General features: G+C 41.8%; 1 protein-coding gene across 2 annotated transcripts in view; it reads left to right on the top strand.

The window, feature by feature from the left end:
• Positions 1–17,451, top strand: part of MMP24 (matrix metallopeptidase 24) — a 239,951-nt gene that overhangs the window by 146,557 nt on the left and 75,943 nt on the right. For both annotated transcript variants that reach the window (XM_077252106.1, XM_077252105.1), the window contains one exon: positions 14,401–14,549. In XM_077252106.1, the coding sequence (XP_077108221.1) occupies positions 14,401–14,549 (149 nt within the window). The remainder of the gene's footprint in view (positions 1–14,400; positions 14,550–17,451) is intronic.

Genomic DNA, 17,451 nt, shown 5'->3' with positions numbered 1-17,451 from the left:
CCCCCGAGTTGCGAATGCCGGTAATTAACCGTTTACCGGCGATCGCAAAAAAAAACAAAACACGATCTCCCTTTTAATTTCTCTGTCCTCCGATGTGATTGCACATCATAGGACAGAGAAATGAGGTCCCCGATAGCCCCCCGATACTCACCTGTTTCCCCCGGTGCTCCTCGTGGCTCCCGATGGGCGCCGCCATCTTCCGGCAAAAAAATGGTGGGCGCATGCGCAGTGCGCCCGCCAGCCGGTACCCGGAGGATCTTTGGGGTCTCGGCTGCCGGGGGTAGCCGAGACCCCAAAGAACATGATCGGGGTTGGTTCTTACCGACCCCTGTTTTGCGATCGCCGGTAATAAACTGTTTACCGGCGGTCGCAAAAAAAAAAAAGAAAAAGCGATCGGTAATTCTCTGTCCTGTGATGTGATCGCACATCAGAGGACAGAGAAATAGGGGGATTCGGGGACCCTGCCATACTTACCGGTGTCCCTGGGTCCTCCTGCGTCACCTCCTGCCCGCCGGCTTCTTCCTATGGAAAGAAAATGGTGGGCGCATGCGCAGTGCGCCCCCTCTCTGCTGCCATCTGCCGGCCGGCAGGAGAGAGGAGTTGGGGCTAAAATTAGGGTTAGGGTTGGGGCCAATTTAGGGTTAGGGTTGAAGCTAAATTTAGGGTTAGGGTTAGGGCTAGGGTTAGGGTTAGGGCTAGGGTTAGGGTTCTTTCACACTTGCGTCGGTACGGGGCCATTGCAATGCGTCGGCCCGACGTACCGACGCACGTTGTGAAAATTGTGCACAACGTGGGCAGCGGATGCAGTTTTTCAATGCATCCGCTGCCCAGTCTATGTCCTGGGGAGGAGGGGGCAGAGTTACGGCCACACATGAGTGGAAATGGCGGACGCGACATACAAAAAAAAGGTTACATTGAACTTTTTTTTGTGACGACGGTCCGCCAAAACACAACGGATCCAGTGCACGACGGACGCGACGTGTGGCCATCCGTCGGCAATACAAGTCTATGGGCAAAAAAGGCATCCTGAGGGCACATTTGCAGGATCCATTTTTTGTCCAAAACTACGGATTGCGACGGATGCCACATGACGCATGTGTGAAAGTAGCCTTAGGGCTAGGGTTAGGGCTGGGGCTAAAGTTAGGGCTAGGGTTGGGTTAAATTTAGGGTTAGGTTTGGGGCTAAATTTAGGGTTAGGGCTAAAGTTAGGGTTAGGGCTAGGGTTGGGGCTAAAATTAGGGTTAGGGCTAGGGTTAGGGTTGGGGCTAAAGTTAGGGTTAGGGCTAGGGTTGAGGCTAAAGTTAGGGTTAGGGCTAGGGTTGGGGCTAAAGTTAGGGCTAGGGTTAGGGCTAAAGTTAGGACTAGGGTTGAGGCTGAAGTTAGGGTTAGAGTTGGTATTAGGGTTGGTATTAGGGTTAGGGTTGGCATTAGGGTTACGTTTGGGATTAGGGTTAGGTTTGGGATTAAGGTTAAGGTTAGGGTTGGGATTAGGGTTAGGTTTGAGGTTAGGGTTGAGATTAGGATTGGGGGGGTTTTGGAATTAGGGTTTTGATTAGGGTTATGGTTAGGGTTGAGATTAGGGTTGTTTTGGGGTTAGGGTTGTGATTATCGTTAGGGTTGTGATTAGGATTATGGATCGGGTTGGGATTAGGGTTAGGGGTGTCTTGGGGTTAGGGTTGGAGTTAGAATTGTGGGGTTTCCACTGTTTAGGTACATCAGAGGGTCTCCAAAAACGACAGCCAATTTTGCGCTCAAAAAGTCAAATGGTGCTCCCTCCCTTCTGAGCTCTGCCGTGCACCAAAACTGGTTTACCCCCACATATGGGGCATCAGCGTACTCGGGATAAATTGGACAACAACTTTTGGGGTCCAATTTCTCCTGTTACCCTTGTGAAAATAAAAACTTGGGGTCTAAAAAATCTTTTTTGTGGAAAAAAAAAATATTTTTTATTTTCACGACTCTGCATTATAAACTTCTGTGAAGCTCTTGGGCATTCAAAGTTCTCACCACACATCTAGATAAGTTCCTTGGGGGGTCTAGTTTCCAAAATGGGGTCACTTGGGGGGGTTTCTACTGTTTAGGTACATCAGGGGCTCTGCAAACGCAACATAACACCCGCAGACCATTCTATCAAAGTCTGCATTCCAAAACGGCGCTCCTTCCATTCCGAGCTCTGCCGTGCCCCCAAACAGTGGTTTACCCCCACATATGGGGCATCAGCGTACTCGGGATAAATTGGACAACAACTTTTGGGGTCCAATTTCTCCTGTTACCCTTGTGAAAATAAAAACTTGGGGGCTAAAAAATCTTTTTTGTGAAAAAAAAAATATTTTTTATTTTCACGATTCTGCATTATAAACTTCTGTGAAGCTCTTGGGCATTCAAAGTTCTCACCACACATCTAGATAAGTTCCTTGGGGGGTCTAGTTTCCAAAATGGGGTCACTTGTGTGGGGTTTCTACTGTTTAGGTACATCAGGGGCTCTTCAAACGCAACATAACGCCCACAGACCATTCTATCAAAGTCTGCATTCCAAAACGGCGCTCCTTCCCTTCCGAGCTCTGCCGTGTGCCCAAACAGTGGTTTACCCCCACATATGGGGTTTCAGCATACTCAGGACAAATTAGACAACAACTTTTGTGGTCCAATTTCTCTTGTTACCCTTGTGAAAATAAAAACTTGGGGGCTAAAAAATCTTTTTTGTGGAAAAAAAATATTTTTTATTTTTACAACTGCATTATAAACTTCTGTGAAGCACTTGGGCATTCAAAGTTCTCACCACATATCTAGATAAGGTCCTTGGGGGGTCTAGTTTGCAAAATGTGGTCACTTGTGGGGGGTTTCTACTGTTTAGGTACATCAGGGGCTCTGCAAACGCAACATAATGCCCGCAGAGCATTCTATCAAAGTCTGCATTCCAAAACAGCGCTCCTTCCCTTCCAAGCTCTGCCGTACGCCCAAACAGTAATTTACTCCAACATATGGGGTACCAGCATACTCAGGACAAATTGGACAACAACTTTTGGAGTCCAAATTCTCTTGTTACCCTTGTGAAAATAAAAAATTGGGGGCTAAAAAATCTTTTTTGTGGAAAAAAATATATTTTTTATTTTCATGACTCTGCATTATAAACTTCTGTGAAGCACTTGGGCATTCAAAGTTCTCACCACATATCTAGATACGTTCCTTGGGGGTTCTAGTTTCCAAAATGGGGTCACTTGTGGGGGGTTTCTACTGTTTAGGCACATCAGGGGCTCTCCAAACGCGACATGGCGTCCGATCTCAATTCCAGCCAATTCTACATTGAAAAAGTAAAACGGCACTCCTTCTCTTCCAAGCTCTGCGGTGCGCCCAAACAGTGGTTTACCCCCACATATGGGGTATCGACGTACTCAGGAGAAATTGCCCAACAACTTTTGTGGCCTAATTTCTCCTGTTACCCTTGTGAAAATAAAAATTTGGGGACAAAAAGATCATTTTTGTAGAAAAAATGCGATTTTTTATTTTCACGGCTCTACGTTATAAACTTCCGTGAAGCTTTTGGGGGTTTAAAGTGCTCACCACACATCTAGATAAGTTCCTTAAGGGGTCTAGTTTCCAAAATGGTGTCACTTGTGGGGGGTTTCCACTGTTTAGGCACATCAGGGGCTCTCCAAACGCGACATGACATCTGACCTCAATTCCAGCCAATTCTACATTGAAAAAGTAAAACGGCACTCCTTATCTTCCAAGCTCTGCGGTGCGCCCAAACAGTGGTTTACCCCCACATATGGGGTATCGGCGTATTCAGGAGAAATTGCACAACAAAATTTATGGTTAAATTTCTGTTTTTACACTTGTGAAAATAAAAAAAATGGTTCTGAAGTAAAATGTTTGCAGAAAAAAGTTAAATGTTCATTTTTTCCTTCCACATTTTTTCAGTTCCTGTGAAGCACGTAAAGGGTTAATTAACTTCTTGAATATGGTTTTGAGCACCTTGAGGGGTGCAGTTTTTAGAATGGTGTCACACTTATTTATATTCATTATATTTTCTATCATATAGACCCCTCAAAATGACTTCAAATGTGATGTGGTCCCTAAAAAAAAAATGGTGTTGTAAAAATGAGAAATTGCTGGTCAACTTTTAACCCTTATAACTCCCTAACAAAAAAAAATTTTGTTTCCAAAATTGTGCTGATGTAAAGTAGACATGTGGGAAATGTTATTTATTAACTATTTTTCATGACATATCTCTGTGATTTAAGGGCATAAAAATACAAATTTAGAAAATTGCAAAATTTTAAAAATTTTCGCCATATTTCCGTTTTTTTCATAAATAGTCGCAAGTAATATCGAAGAAATGTTACCACTAACATGAAGTACAATATGTCACGAAAAAACAGTCTCAGAATCAGCGGGATCCGTTAAAGCGTTCCAGAGTTATAACCTCATAAAGTGACAGTGGTCAGAATTGTAAAAATTGGCTCGGTCATTAAGTACCAAATTGGCTCTGTCACTAAGGGGTTAAAAATAGGGCTTTAAAGAGCACAACAATTAGCCCATAGTGTTACAGAGCAATCAAATAGGTACAAAATTACAAAAATATAACAGGTAAGTGACAAATGGTCCAAGATAAAATAGGAGCCAGGTACACCGCCAGGATATATGGGGCAAAAAGATAAAAGTAATATAGTTATTGCACAATCCTCATATGATGGTGGTCAGTAATTTTACCTCAGTATTTGTAAGCCAAAACCAGGAGAGGAACAATCAGAAGAAAAGTATAATAGAAACACGTCACCACTTCTGTATTTATCACCCACTCCTGGTTTTGGCTTACAAATATCGCAGTAAAATAATGACCAAATACTGAACGTGGCCTAAAGGAAAACTAAACACTAAAAATGCACAAAAAATAAGGCCACGTGCACACATTGAGTATTTGGTGAGTTGTTTACCTCAGTATTTATAAGCTAATAGTCAGCCAGAGGAAGAGTATAATAGAAACATGTCCCCACTTCTGTATTTATCACCCACTCCTGGTTTTGGCTTATAAATACTGAGAAAACATACAAAAGAGCCACGTATGTCAGAACAATAGGAGAATACTTTATTGAACAATATAAAAAATCAGATTAAAATCTTATAGCCAATAGTGCTCAGTGAGCCAAAAAATAACAACAGAAGGCGTCACCATTAGGCGGGCAAAATAATTACAAAAAGTAGTCACAGAAACATACTACAATGGAAATAATGCGGACAGTAGATCATAGACAGTGGGGATAAATATAAATAACAAGTACAAAATAGTGTCTCTTTGGATCCAAAGCGGATCCCCCAATGCTATGGTCAATAAATCCTCAATGTGCAAATAGTGACAGGTATGGACTCTGGAACATATATTGTGAGTTAGCAAGCATAGTATAAAGCTTAGAGTCAAAGAAACCTAGAACTAAACCCCAGCTCCCAATGTCCACAAGTCCCCCTGAGGAAGGCACCTTGCCGCAATGCGCATAGGGGTTGCGGCGTCTCCATTTAGGTGTTGGTAAGACTTATTTACATTTATTTGTATTTATTACATGGATTGATTTAGTCTGTATTTTGGGGACTTGTGGACCTTGGGAGCTGGGGTTTAGTTCAAGTTTTCTTTTACTCTAAGCTTTATACTATGCTTGCTAACTCACAATATATGTTCCAGAGTCCATACCTGTCACTATTTGCACATTGAGGATTTATTGACCATAGCATTGGGGGATCCGCTTTGGATCCAAAGAGACACTATTTTGTACTTGTTATTTATATTTATCCCCACTGTCTATGATCTACTGTCCGCATTATTTCCATTGTAGTATGTTTCTGTGACTACTTTTTGTAATTATTTTGCCCGCCTAATGGTGACGCCTTCTGTTGTTATTTTTTGGCTCACTAAGCACTAATGGCTATAAGATTTTAATCTGATTTTTTATATTGTTCAATAAAGTATTCTCCTATTGTTCTGACATACGTGGCTCTTTTGTATGTTTTCATCTACTTCTACGTTGAACCAGTTTTCCATAAGTATTGATTTGGATACCATTATATTACTTTTTGGTTAGTGCTCTAACTATTGTGCTATATTTGAAGGTATTCTTAACCTGGAATAATCAATATGATGTGTTATAAATACTGAGTTAAAAAGCTTACTCAATACTCAACATGTGCACGTGGCCTTAAACGCCTTCTTTTCTTGAAAAACACATAAGTAAGGTTAGTAGAAGACACATAGAAGAAACCAAACAAAAAATGCGGTGTTAGTAGTCAAAAAAACAGAGTTGAGCTGCAGAGAGATGATAGTGAAGGGTCTGGGTCACCTTAGTATCTTTACTACTTTGCCCCCTTTTCCATTGAAAGGGGTGCCTTCAGATGGACATCAGCTGATATTAGAAATTATCAGCAGGAAATTAACCTCTTTGAGCTATTCAGGATTCCTACAAAAGTGTTTGTTTCGGAATCATGAATAATATTCCGCAGAATCATAGTGAATGCGGCAAGTTTTTTTGAAATGTAATAATTTCTTTGTGTTTCTTTAAGCTTTTCCATCTTAATTAAATGGCTGCATCGCAGGCACTAGCCCTGGATGGAGGGAGAAGGGTAGCTGGCCGCCTCAGTGCAGTTTCTTTTTATCCTTTAACCCTGCTGTTCTGTTTGTATTGGCTATGCACTTTTTCTGTACTTGTACTAACCTGTTAAAGTTTGTTAATTTTGACATTTAGCTACTCTAAACATATTATTTGAATGCCAGTTGCATTATTTACCTGTATGTGAACATGGATGGGCAAAAAGAAATAAAATTAAAAAAAAATTCTGTTTTCTAAAGAAAATAAAGCAAAAGGTTGTATAAATTCACTTATTGCTATCGTCAGGCATTCTTACATTGTGCACAAAAATAATTCACAAGTGTTTTATAGAAATATTTACTAGAACTAGAACATGCTATATTTGTTTTCTCACAGGAAGATGGACAAATGCTTCACCTTTTCGTTTTTAGGCTTTTTCTGGTGCTGGTGGAGGCCGTGGGTTCGCGTTGTTGAACATGTTGCTGGCTACGGCTTACTATGCTGATGCTTGCCCTTTCACATCAGGGTTTTACTTTTCTTCCTAAAATAGATGGCATAAATGACTTTCCTAATTCTTCCAGAAAGAGTCTTCGTTTCTGCAGTTTATTGGCGTTCCGATCAGAGTTTATTTGACGCCATAAAACAAATGCATTTTAGACACTTTTTAGACATTTTTAAACATCAACAATGTTATAAAATAAAACCATTGGCTACCGATTGGTTTTGCATCTGCTTGCATACATAGCTGTTAGTTGGTCTCGTGTATCAACTGCCCCTTTGGTGACATTATAATCTAATATCATCACAGATGGACATACTGTACATTAGACCTGGTCTTCACCCGTCTCTGCTCTCTGACTTCACCAACTCCCCTTTCCCTCTATCCGACCACCATCTACTCACTTTCTCATCCCTGTCCAACTCACCTACCACCCATGTCCAGCAGCAACATGCGCACCCACACAGAAACCTCGCACCCCTAGACACCCACAAGCTCTCTGATTCTATTCTACCACTAGCATCCATATCCTCACTCCACAACACAGACAGTGCCACTGCTTTCTACAATGCCACTCTCGCATCAGCTATTGACACAGTTGTCCCTCTCATTCATAGCAGAGTGCAACTTATCAACAGACAACCCTGGCACAATAACACCATTAAAAAGCTCCGGCAAGTGTCCAGGGTTTCAGAGCGGCGTTGGAAGAAAACAAATTCGCAAGACAATTTCACTGCATTCAAACAGGCAACACTCGCTTTCAAATCTGCCCTCACTTCTGCTAAACAGGCCTATTTCACAACCCTCCTATCTTCCCTGTCCTACAACCCCAAACAGTTATTCAAAACTTTTAGATCCCTCCACTGCCCACCACTGCCCTCTCCAACCTCCCTCATCTCTGCTAAGGACTTTGTCACCCACTTCAAAAATGAGATTGACCAAACAAGGCAAGTCTTCATTGTTCAACCACCACAAGCCCTTTGTATACCAGACCAATGCCCAAACCCCATAACCTCCCTCTCCAACATTACTGAAAGGGAGCTTAATTGTCTCCTCTCCTATTCACACCTCACCACCTGTGCACTCGACTCCATCCCATCCCACCTCCTCCCCAACCTCACCACCACTCTTATTCCATCCCTAACTCACCTCTTCAACTGATCATTAACTTCTGGTATCTTCCCTTCTGCTTTCAAACATGCCACAATCATGCCTATCCTTAAAAAGCCAACCCTCAACCCAACCGCTATGTCCAGCTATAGCGCAATATCGCTGCTCCCATTCGCTTCCAAACTCCTGGAGCAGCATGTCCGTGCTGAACTTTCCTCCTACCTCTCATCTAACTTGCTCTTTGACAATCTATAATCTGGTTTCCACCACCATCACTCCACTGAGACAGCCCTGGCCAAAATTACTAATGACCTACTGACAGCCAATGCTAACAGACAATACTCTATACTTCTCCTTCTAGACCTGTCCTCTGCTTTCGACACAGTTGACCACTGCTTCCTACTAAGGATCCTCTCCTCCTCACCCTATCCTGGATCTCCTCATACCTTTCCAACCACACATTCAGCGTCTCCCACACCACATCCTCATCCCACCCTCTCTCTGTTGGAGTCCCCCAAGGCTCTGTTCTAGGACCCCTACTCTTCTCAATCTATACACTTTGTCTGGGGCAACTCATAAAGTCCCATGGATTTCAGTACCACCTTTATTCTGATGACATTCAGATCTACCTCTCTTGCCCAGACGTCACCGCTCTGCTGTCCAGAATCCCGGAGTGTCTATCAGCCATATCCTCCTCCTTCTCCTCTCGCTTCCTCAAACTCAATGTGGACAAATCTGAATTCATCATCTTTCCTCCATCTCACAGATCTTCCCTACCTGACCTATCTATCACAATTAACGACATCACGCGTTTCCCCGTACCAGACGTCCGCTGCCTCAGAGTAACTCTTGACTCTGCCCTGTCCTTCAAACCGCACATCCAAGCTCTTTCCACCTCCTGTCACCTCCATCTCAAAAATATTTCCAGAATCCATCCTTTCCTCAACCCTCAATCTACTAAAATGCTTGTGCAACATTCTTTTCTGTGGCTCCCCTGCTAACACCCTCACACCTCTCCAGTCTATCCTTAACTCTGCCGCCCGACTAATTCATCTCTCGCTACTCCTCCGCTTCTCCCCTCTGCAAATCTCTTCATTGGCTCCCATTCCCTTAGCATATCCAGTTCAGATTACTAATACTGACCTACAAGGCCATCTATAACCTGTCTCCTCCATATATCTCTGAAGTAATCTCCCGATATCTTCCCTCACGTAATCTCCGATCCTCCCAAGACCTCCTTCTCTCCTCTATACTTATACGCTCCTTACCTAAATGCCTCCAAGACTTCTCCCGAATATCCTTCATCCTCTGGAATTCTTTGCCCCAACACGTCGAACTATCAACCACATTCAGATCCTTGAGACGGTACCTGAAAACCCACCTCTTCGGGGAAAGCTTACAGCCTGCAATGACCCCGCTGCCTCCTCACAACTACCGGTGCTACTGCCTCACCAATACCGGAGCTGCTGCAATCCCCCAACCTACTGTCTTCTTTCCCACCATCCCGTAGGGGTCCTCACCCTTCTGTATCAGTCTGTGATTGTTAGTTTGTTTACTGTAAGTGATATCTGTAATTTGTATGTAACCCCTTCTCATGTCCAGCACCATGGAATCAGTGGTGCTATATAAACAAATAATAATCATCTGCGGCTTTTTGTCGCCTCAACTACTTACTGCATTGTCACGGTGCATCGTGCTTATCAGAATGACCTGTTAGTCATTTTTTGGGAATGTAAGAAGTCACTGTCGTGTCTCCAGTAAAGTAAAATGTTGAACTATGAGCATCTTTTACCAAGGATTCCTTGCGGCAGTTCAGGCTTGCTTTTTCTTACTGTGCCCAGCATTGTGAGTTTTTGATTTAGCATCAGCTGCCCCAGTTGGTGCGATGCAAAAAAAGTTGTCACATCTTGTCCTCTTAGTCCATATGTCAAATCTGAAATGACTAGTCACATTCCCTGTTTTTTTTCAGGTTTTTCTCCAGGCTTTTTTTCTGTGTATACCAGAGTGTTTAGAGCGTATGAAATGTTGCTGTCACAGAGTGTCCATATCTTGATGCTATACTTTTCTGGCTTACTCGGTATATATTAGTTAATCTGGACCCTACCTTGGAATGACACAAGTTGTTCGTCCACAGTGACATTTTCACTAGTATTGTATAATTTTGGAAGAATATCCAGTTATCCAAACTTCTATGATAACAGCTAGTTAGTAGAGAATTATCTTATGTTAGTAGAGGACAATTGTCATGCCTGGGAAAAAGGCTGCAAGTTCCAAATGACATTTTTGTTTTTAGATTGAGTTTCTTGCATCGGACTAGTTGTCTGGGTGTCACGACTCATCAGATTCAACTTCAGAGTCATAATCCTTATAATCACTTTCCCCGCCACTTATAGGGTCCTCTTCCTTGGTCACTTTCTTCAGCTGGATACCTTTTTTAGAATCTGAGGCGTTGGCAAGCTTTACAATTCAGCTTCACTCATTGGATGTCTTAGCCACATTTTCATCAAGCTTTCCAAATAATGGACACTCACGACTTTCACAGGGTAAAATCATCATTGTAGAAAAAAGTAGCTCTATATAAATAAACAACAATAATAATAATGATAATAAAATCTTAGCAAACACTAACCAGTTAATCAACACTAAGAGCATATATACTACATCAAAACAGACCTGCAAATATCTGTATTCAAAGCCCATCTATCTGCAGTAGCTTGCAATTGTATTGAGCTCACAAACCTACAGGAACTGGAGAAATCGATGAACTACAATATAGTAGATGCAATAGACAATCCACAATCATACTATAACTCATTTATGTGACTGAAAATATGTCAGGAGATCTGTTTAAAACACTATTATATTGACCTCAACGATACATATGTAGCAATTACTATTTGATTCAAAAAATAAAAACTCATAATAACAACACCTACCCATAAATAAACTCACCTAACCACAATTTGCAGATCCTCTTAATAAATAATCTGCAGCTTCACTAACTTTTTGGGGGGTCAAATAGACCTGAAAAGTATAACGGGGTTAAATTCAAGGGCTGTCAATTATTTGTACAACTCTTTCTCAAATGCAACAGTACCCCATGTAAAATAAAAACACTATATTCTCTCTCCCAGACTAGCTATGCCAACCCTCTTTGTCTGCCAAAGCTCTTGTGACATTGTTACCTCATGTGAGTGCTGCAGCCCATTAGTATCCACTGATGGGCTGCAGCTCTCACACTTCCCAAGGGTGTTGTGAGTACTGTCGCCCATTGATTTATGTTGATAGGCTGCATCACTCAGGTGAATTAACAATGACAAAATGCTAACACCTCTGGAATAGAGGTTTTTTTTCTTTAATTTTTGTGTCTTTTTCCATGTCCTTCTGCCACTCTGTGCATCCCGCTTTACAGAGCTGAATTGACAGTTGTCTTCTTGTCCGCTAAATCTACATTTCCCTTCAGCACACTGCTTCTTCTTAGTGCTAAACCACAGAAAAGATGATACTAGGTCAAGATTAAAGTATCAAACTATGACAACTTTATTGTTAAAAACATCAGACAACAGGTGAACAAAGGTGACACACAAAGCGATATCTAAGAAAAATGCTGTAAAAATAGCAGGAGACGTGTACCCATGTAAAGATTATTATCTATGATCTACCAAACAATTTTTTTACTATAGATTATAATTGGTATGCTAATTCCCAATAAATATCCTAAAACTGGGGACCTAACAATGAATTACTGCAATTGGGGGTGCCAGGCATCACCATAATATCAATATAATCAGAGTTGTTGCACAGAGACAGCAAATACATGATAACACAGTCATAGCAATCACAATAGAATAAGTGATAGAAAATAATACAATAAAGACCGTTATTTACCCACCACAAAGCATACAGAGATTCCTGGGACACGCCTCCGCCCCAACGCGCGTTTCGGAAAAACAACCTTCATCAGGGGGCATTAGAATCACAGTGAAGAGTGGCTTAAAAAGGTTTAACCCCAGAAGTGTATCGCATACCTACCCCAGAAGTTAGAGCGCGTTGTCATAGCCACCGCGATGCCGGCAGGCGTCCAAGTACAGCGGCAGGAGGAGAGAGACCACGGGGGCCCCACGTGATCACAACTCCCCGACCGAGACATGGAAGCACGAACGCGCAGAGGGGCAAGAGAACTCTTACAACCAAAAAGTGTTAGCCCGTGGACTATGATATTCAGTCGGAAAACCTATACCATTACCAACATACAGCTGGTACAGATGTATACAAAATATCCACAAAATTAGATAGTAAATATAGCATAATAAATATAAAGCGTTAATATTTATAAGCGTTATAAATATGATGATCGGTCTCAAAGTCTTTCTATTTATGGGTACAAATTATTGAATTAGGTATATGTACCATGCAGAAACGCCGTATAAGTTGCTATTTATTTCTTCTTAGTGCTGCAGGGACTCCATATTTCATTGACGGTTCTTGGGAATTTTCAGAGCATGCTCACCCCTGTATGCGTTGCAGTATTGTTCATAAAATGGCTGAACTGCGCTTTAACAGCTGGCAGGAAAATGAAGATGTCATGAGAGGTTCTGTGGGATGTTTTATTAAACAGGGTGATAAGTGCGTTTGTTTTTCATGAATTTAGACAGCATGTTCACATGCAGCTGGACTGTCCTACAACCCAACTATTAGATGTTTCATTAGACAGGGCCATTAGGTATATCTGTGATGCTTGGCCAACAGCATTAGAGCCAATGGAGGATGGATACAGTGGCAACAAAGGATGAAGAGAGTTATCAGTTGGGTGGGGAGCTGTGATACCTGGAAAGCAGTGCAGATTTATGAACATGTATTGTCACACATTGTTAATTCTGTATATACAGAACACTGAGACCACATTATGATTTACAATGATCTGTATGGATAAACATTAAATAGTCACTGTTGTTTCAACAGACTTTGCATAAATCCAAAAGTACAACTGAAGATTAAGAAACTTTGCAATATATATTTTTAAGTCTGTGTCTCTCTCCACTTATGAGACACTTCTTTCCTTACCCCTATCTCCTGAACTTAGCAGCCTCTTTGACCAAAATATATTTCAGATGTGTTTTTTTCAAAGCAAGAGGGACTGCAAGCTCACTGAAGTATCAGGTTACAGCTATTTTTAATGTCTTAAGACAAGGGTGGAGAATCTTTTTTCAGCCAAGGGCCATTTGGATATTTATACCATCCTGCGGGGGCCATACAAACTCTTCCCACAAAGTGCATCCTGACTCTGGTGTCAGGACGTAATCTTTCATTGCATGCCCTTCAGTGTTCAGTAGTGAACACTGTGTGTGTGCTAACAGAGCAAGAAGAAATTAATGAGCTGGTTGTAATCAAAATACACATCCCTGCCCAAGAATGGGGTCCCTGAGAATATGCTCGGCGGGCCGGATAAAAGGTCGTCGAGGGCCGTAAATGGCCCTGGGGCCTGAGGTTCCCCAACCCTGTCTTAAGAGATTTGAAAAAGGAAGGGGAGAGAGAAGGAGCAGAGAATGACACTGACAAAGACATAGGCAAAGAGACTGTGAAGAACTACGGTAATTTCAGTGGTTGATTCACAGCAACCGTGCTCAGTTCTGTTGTATAACTGCAGTTTTGTTGTGTAACTAACACAGCGTATGAAGAGCAGGAAACTCTAAAGCCTTTGCCTACTGTATGGGAGACATTTTAGCAGCGAGACTTCACCTACTAGATTAGAGACAACTGATAATTACAGATAAAGCTTTCAGATTGTAAAGCTTCTGGAAAATGCAGGACATAAGTCTAGTTATTCCTCAAGTAAACATGTCATCTTTCCATTTTGATGGATGTCTCACTTCAGTCTTCTTCATATCCAGTTACTGTAGAATCAAATACATTTAAGAAAAAAAAATTAAACACTGTACATAAAGAGAATGGAGAGCCGTAACAAAGAGTTTTACATTTACTGACCATTGTCACCATGGACAGTAAATATCTTGAATGATTGGCAGTGAACCATGGTTGATAAGTTTTATAGGTCATTCCATTTCCCAGGCGATCGCCTTTGACATTTAATTGTTACGTAGTCAATATTCTGCCTTTTCTGTATCAGTTTAATGTCTTTTATGGCCATGACCAATGCAATAAGGAATGTTTATAAAACAAGTCTGAGACATATGGTTGTGTTTTCTCTCTCCACAGAGCTGGTTGAAGACATATGGCTATTTGCTCCCATATGATATTAGAATATCAGCTTTACATTCAGGAAAAGCTATGCAGTCCGCAGTTGTGACCATGCAACAGTTCTACGGGATTCCGGTGACTGGGATACTGGACCAAATGACAATTGAGTGAGTACCGATGTGCACACCATAACCTTTCAAGAATTGCTGCAAATTTGCAGGGTTCACTTACCGAGACTATTGCTTTCCACATGCCTCATTAGAAAATATACCGACATCTACAAGAGACTTGTATTACAATGAGAACATTGACTTGAATGATTGCCTTGTTTAACTGCCCCAGCGATGTTGCTCTAACCCTCCTGCACTTAAACAATTCCTCATACACCTTTGTCTGTGCAAAAATAAAAGATAAATTTATATGTTCCAGAATACTGACATAGAAACATGAGTCTTTCCCCCCAAGAACAAAATTTCTGGTTCCTAAAGTAATTAATAATTAGAGACCTGAGAAAGTTTCCTCAGAGATTTATTCATTAATCTGATGCAATACTTAGTATAATATTCAGTCTTAGTTAGAAAAATGTTCCATTTACTTCTAAATCCGGAAAAATGTTCCAGCTGTGCACCGCATGGGAATTTCATGTCATTGCAATTATAATTAGTGGCCGAGAATAATTTTTAAGTGGTTGTGATGAATTTTAGACCAGTGGGACCAATTTTTCATTGACCTGAACAAGTTGATACAGAGCTAGAGGACAGAAATAGTTACTCCATATTTAATGATTATCTTCATTTTTCTCTATGGTAAAGATACTATTTTTATCCAAATAAAAAATATATTTTCAGTAGAAAGACTCTGGGCTCTCGCTCAGACGGTGGATTTCTTCCAAGTTAGGGGACCCCAAATTCTGCACGTGTTTCTGTTGTGTTTATTTACTCATCAGCACCTGCACGAAGATGGTCATTGTTGGGGATGGATTCAAAGACCTGTGGTCTCCAATGTTTATGTAGCCCATACATTGGCTGAAGGGGGCCTAGTGAATGCAGCAGTGGGGTATAAAGACTAATATACCTTATATACTCGATATAAGCCGACCCGAGTATAAGCCGAGGTACCTAATTTTGCCACGGAAAACTGGGTAAACTTATTGACTCGAATATAAGCCAGGTTTGTATTGTCCCCTCATCCCTGTCCCGGTATGTGTGGTTCCCCCCCTCCTGTCCTGCTCTGTGTGGTTCACCATGTTGTATGCATGGCTCCCCCGTTCCCCTCGTATGCATGGCTGAGCTCCCCCATCCTCCCCCATCATACTCACCCTCCTTGCGCCGTCGCTGAATGTCCCTGCATCTCCATTGTCCCGGCACCACAGCTTCTTCCTATGCTGAGCGGTCACATGGTACCGCTCATTAATGTCATGAATATGCGCTCCACACCTATGGGAGTGGAGTCGCATCCATATTCATTACCTTAATGAGGGGTACCACGTGACCGCTCAGCACAGGAACAGGAAAAAGCTGCCGACGCCATGACAGAGATACAGGGACGGAGATGCTGCAACGGAGGGTGAGTAATGATGTCTTCTGGAAGCCGGTGGCTGCAGCTGTCAGTGTTCTACAGCAGCCGGCTCCTCGCTCCCCCTCCACCACTGGCTTTCTGGACATTGACTCAAGTATAAGCCGAGGGGGGCATTTTCAGCGCAAAAAAATGTGCTGAAAATCATCTTATACACAAGTATATACTATAATCCACAAACTAAAGTGGACCTGTCACTTGTCCCATAAAATAATAAGTTTGCTACCTTGACAATATTCCTATGTTGCCCTGAATCTGCTGCTGCTTTTCATTTGTCATTTTGTCCCTCTGTTGAGAAGATAGGCCCTTTTTTGTTTTTGGCACCCAATATGTTATTTCCTGGCTTGTGGTCCAGGAGGGGTTGGTTGCCAGAACATTTTTTCACAGGTGATGTGTAGTCCACCCCACGCTATGACACTCCCCAATCACTGCTCAACAGCATTTGAAACTGGTTTAACAGTGTGATCTCTTCTATTAGCTAGTGTAGTAGACAACACCTTTTCGTATGTTATTAATAGGCAATCTCTATGTTAGCCAGTGTAGATAGTGGAGAGCGTCCGCTTCAGGTTGCCTTTGTAAGCCAGGTGCTTATAGATTTCACTGTAAGGATTATAAGTCGCATTTTTACTTTAATGCGTTCATTTTTTAATCCAAAACATTTTTTGCAAAAGGATTTAATTACAAAATGTTGAACTATTTGTCAGCTACAACCTCTATGTATCACAGTACATAGTAGGCTGCAGAATGAGTTAACAGTGTGTTCTGCAGGATTCGTCACCTTTATCTCTTTCCCTTTTAAAATGAATGATGTTTAATGTTAATATGATCAAAAATCAGTTTTGCAGAAGGTTCAATAAAAGACAGTTGAGGTATAAATCTTGATAAAGTCACTGATAAAGAAGTTACCAATTTTCAAGAAAATTGTGTCTCCGGGAGCCGTTTGTTGTAAAAAAAAACAAAGGTTTTCTCACCAGTCTTGATGAGGGGGCGTGATGGAGTCAGATACTCCTGATTCATGAAGAGGTGCATGCCTCTTCATGAATGTGGAGCATATGACTAGTGTGGTGTGTGCCGCTGTGTTCTACACCAGAAATCTTACTCCAGTCAGGGACCTGGCCTACGGAACGCGCACAGCTCATCTTGAATTAAACTAGATGTGGAGTCTTGTCCTTGGGGAGAAAACCACAAAAGGCGCAAAACTTTGACGTAACTCTGAGTTGCACCAAAATTTTACTACTTATTTTAAATACAATTTTTGTCACTTTTTTATCAAAAAAGCTTTGATGTATCAGAGCCATTCTGTTCCTCACACACCCGGAGTCTCCGCCACTGCACTTGGTGTCTGTTGTTGTCTGCAGTGGTGACGTCACATCGGGAGTGCTGCAGCCAATCTCTGAACTTGGGGTCTCTGCTTGTGTAGGCAGCACGAGCCGCTGAGCTCACAGATTTAATTCAGTCATGTTGATCTGATGAGCACAACAGACATCGGGAGCA

This window comes from Ranitomeya variabilis, chromosome 4 (assembly GCF_051348905.1).
Source record: "Ranitomeya variabilis isolate aRanVar5 chromosome 4, aRanVar5.hap1, whole genome shotgun sequence".
Lineage (NCBI taxonomy): Eukaryota > Metazoa > Chordata > Amphibia > Anura > Dendrobatidae > Ranitomeya > Ranitomeya variabilis.
Note: the sequence above shows the minus strand (reverse complement) of the source record. Positions and strands in the feature narration are given on the sequence as shown.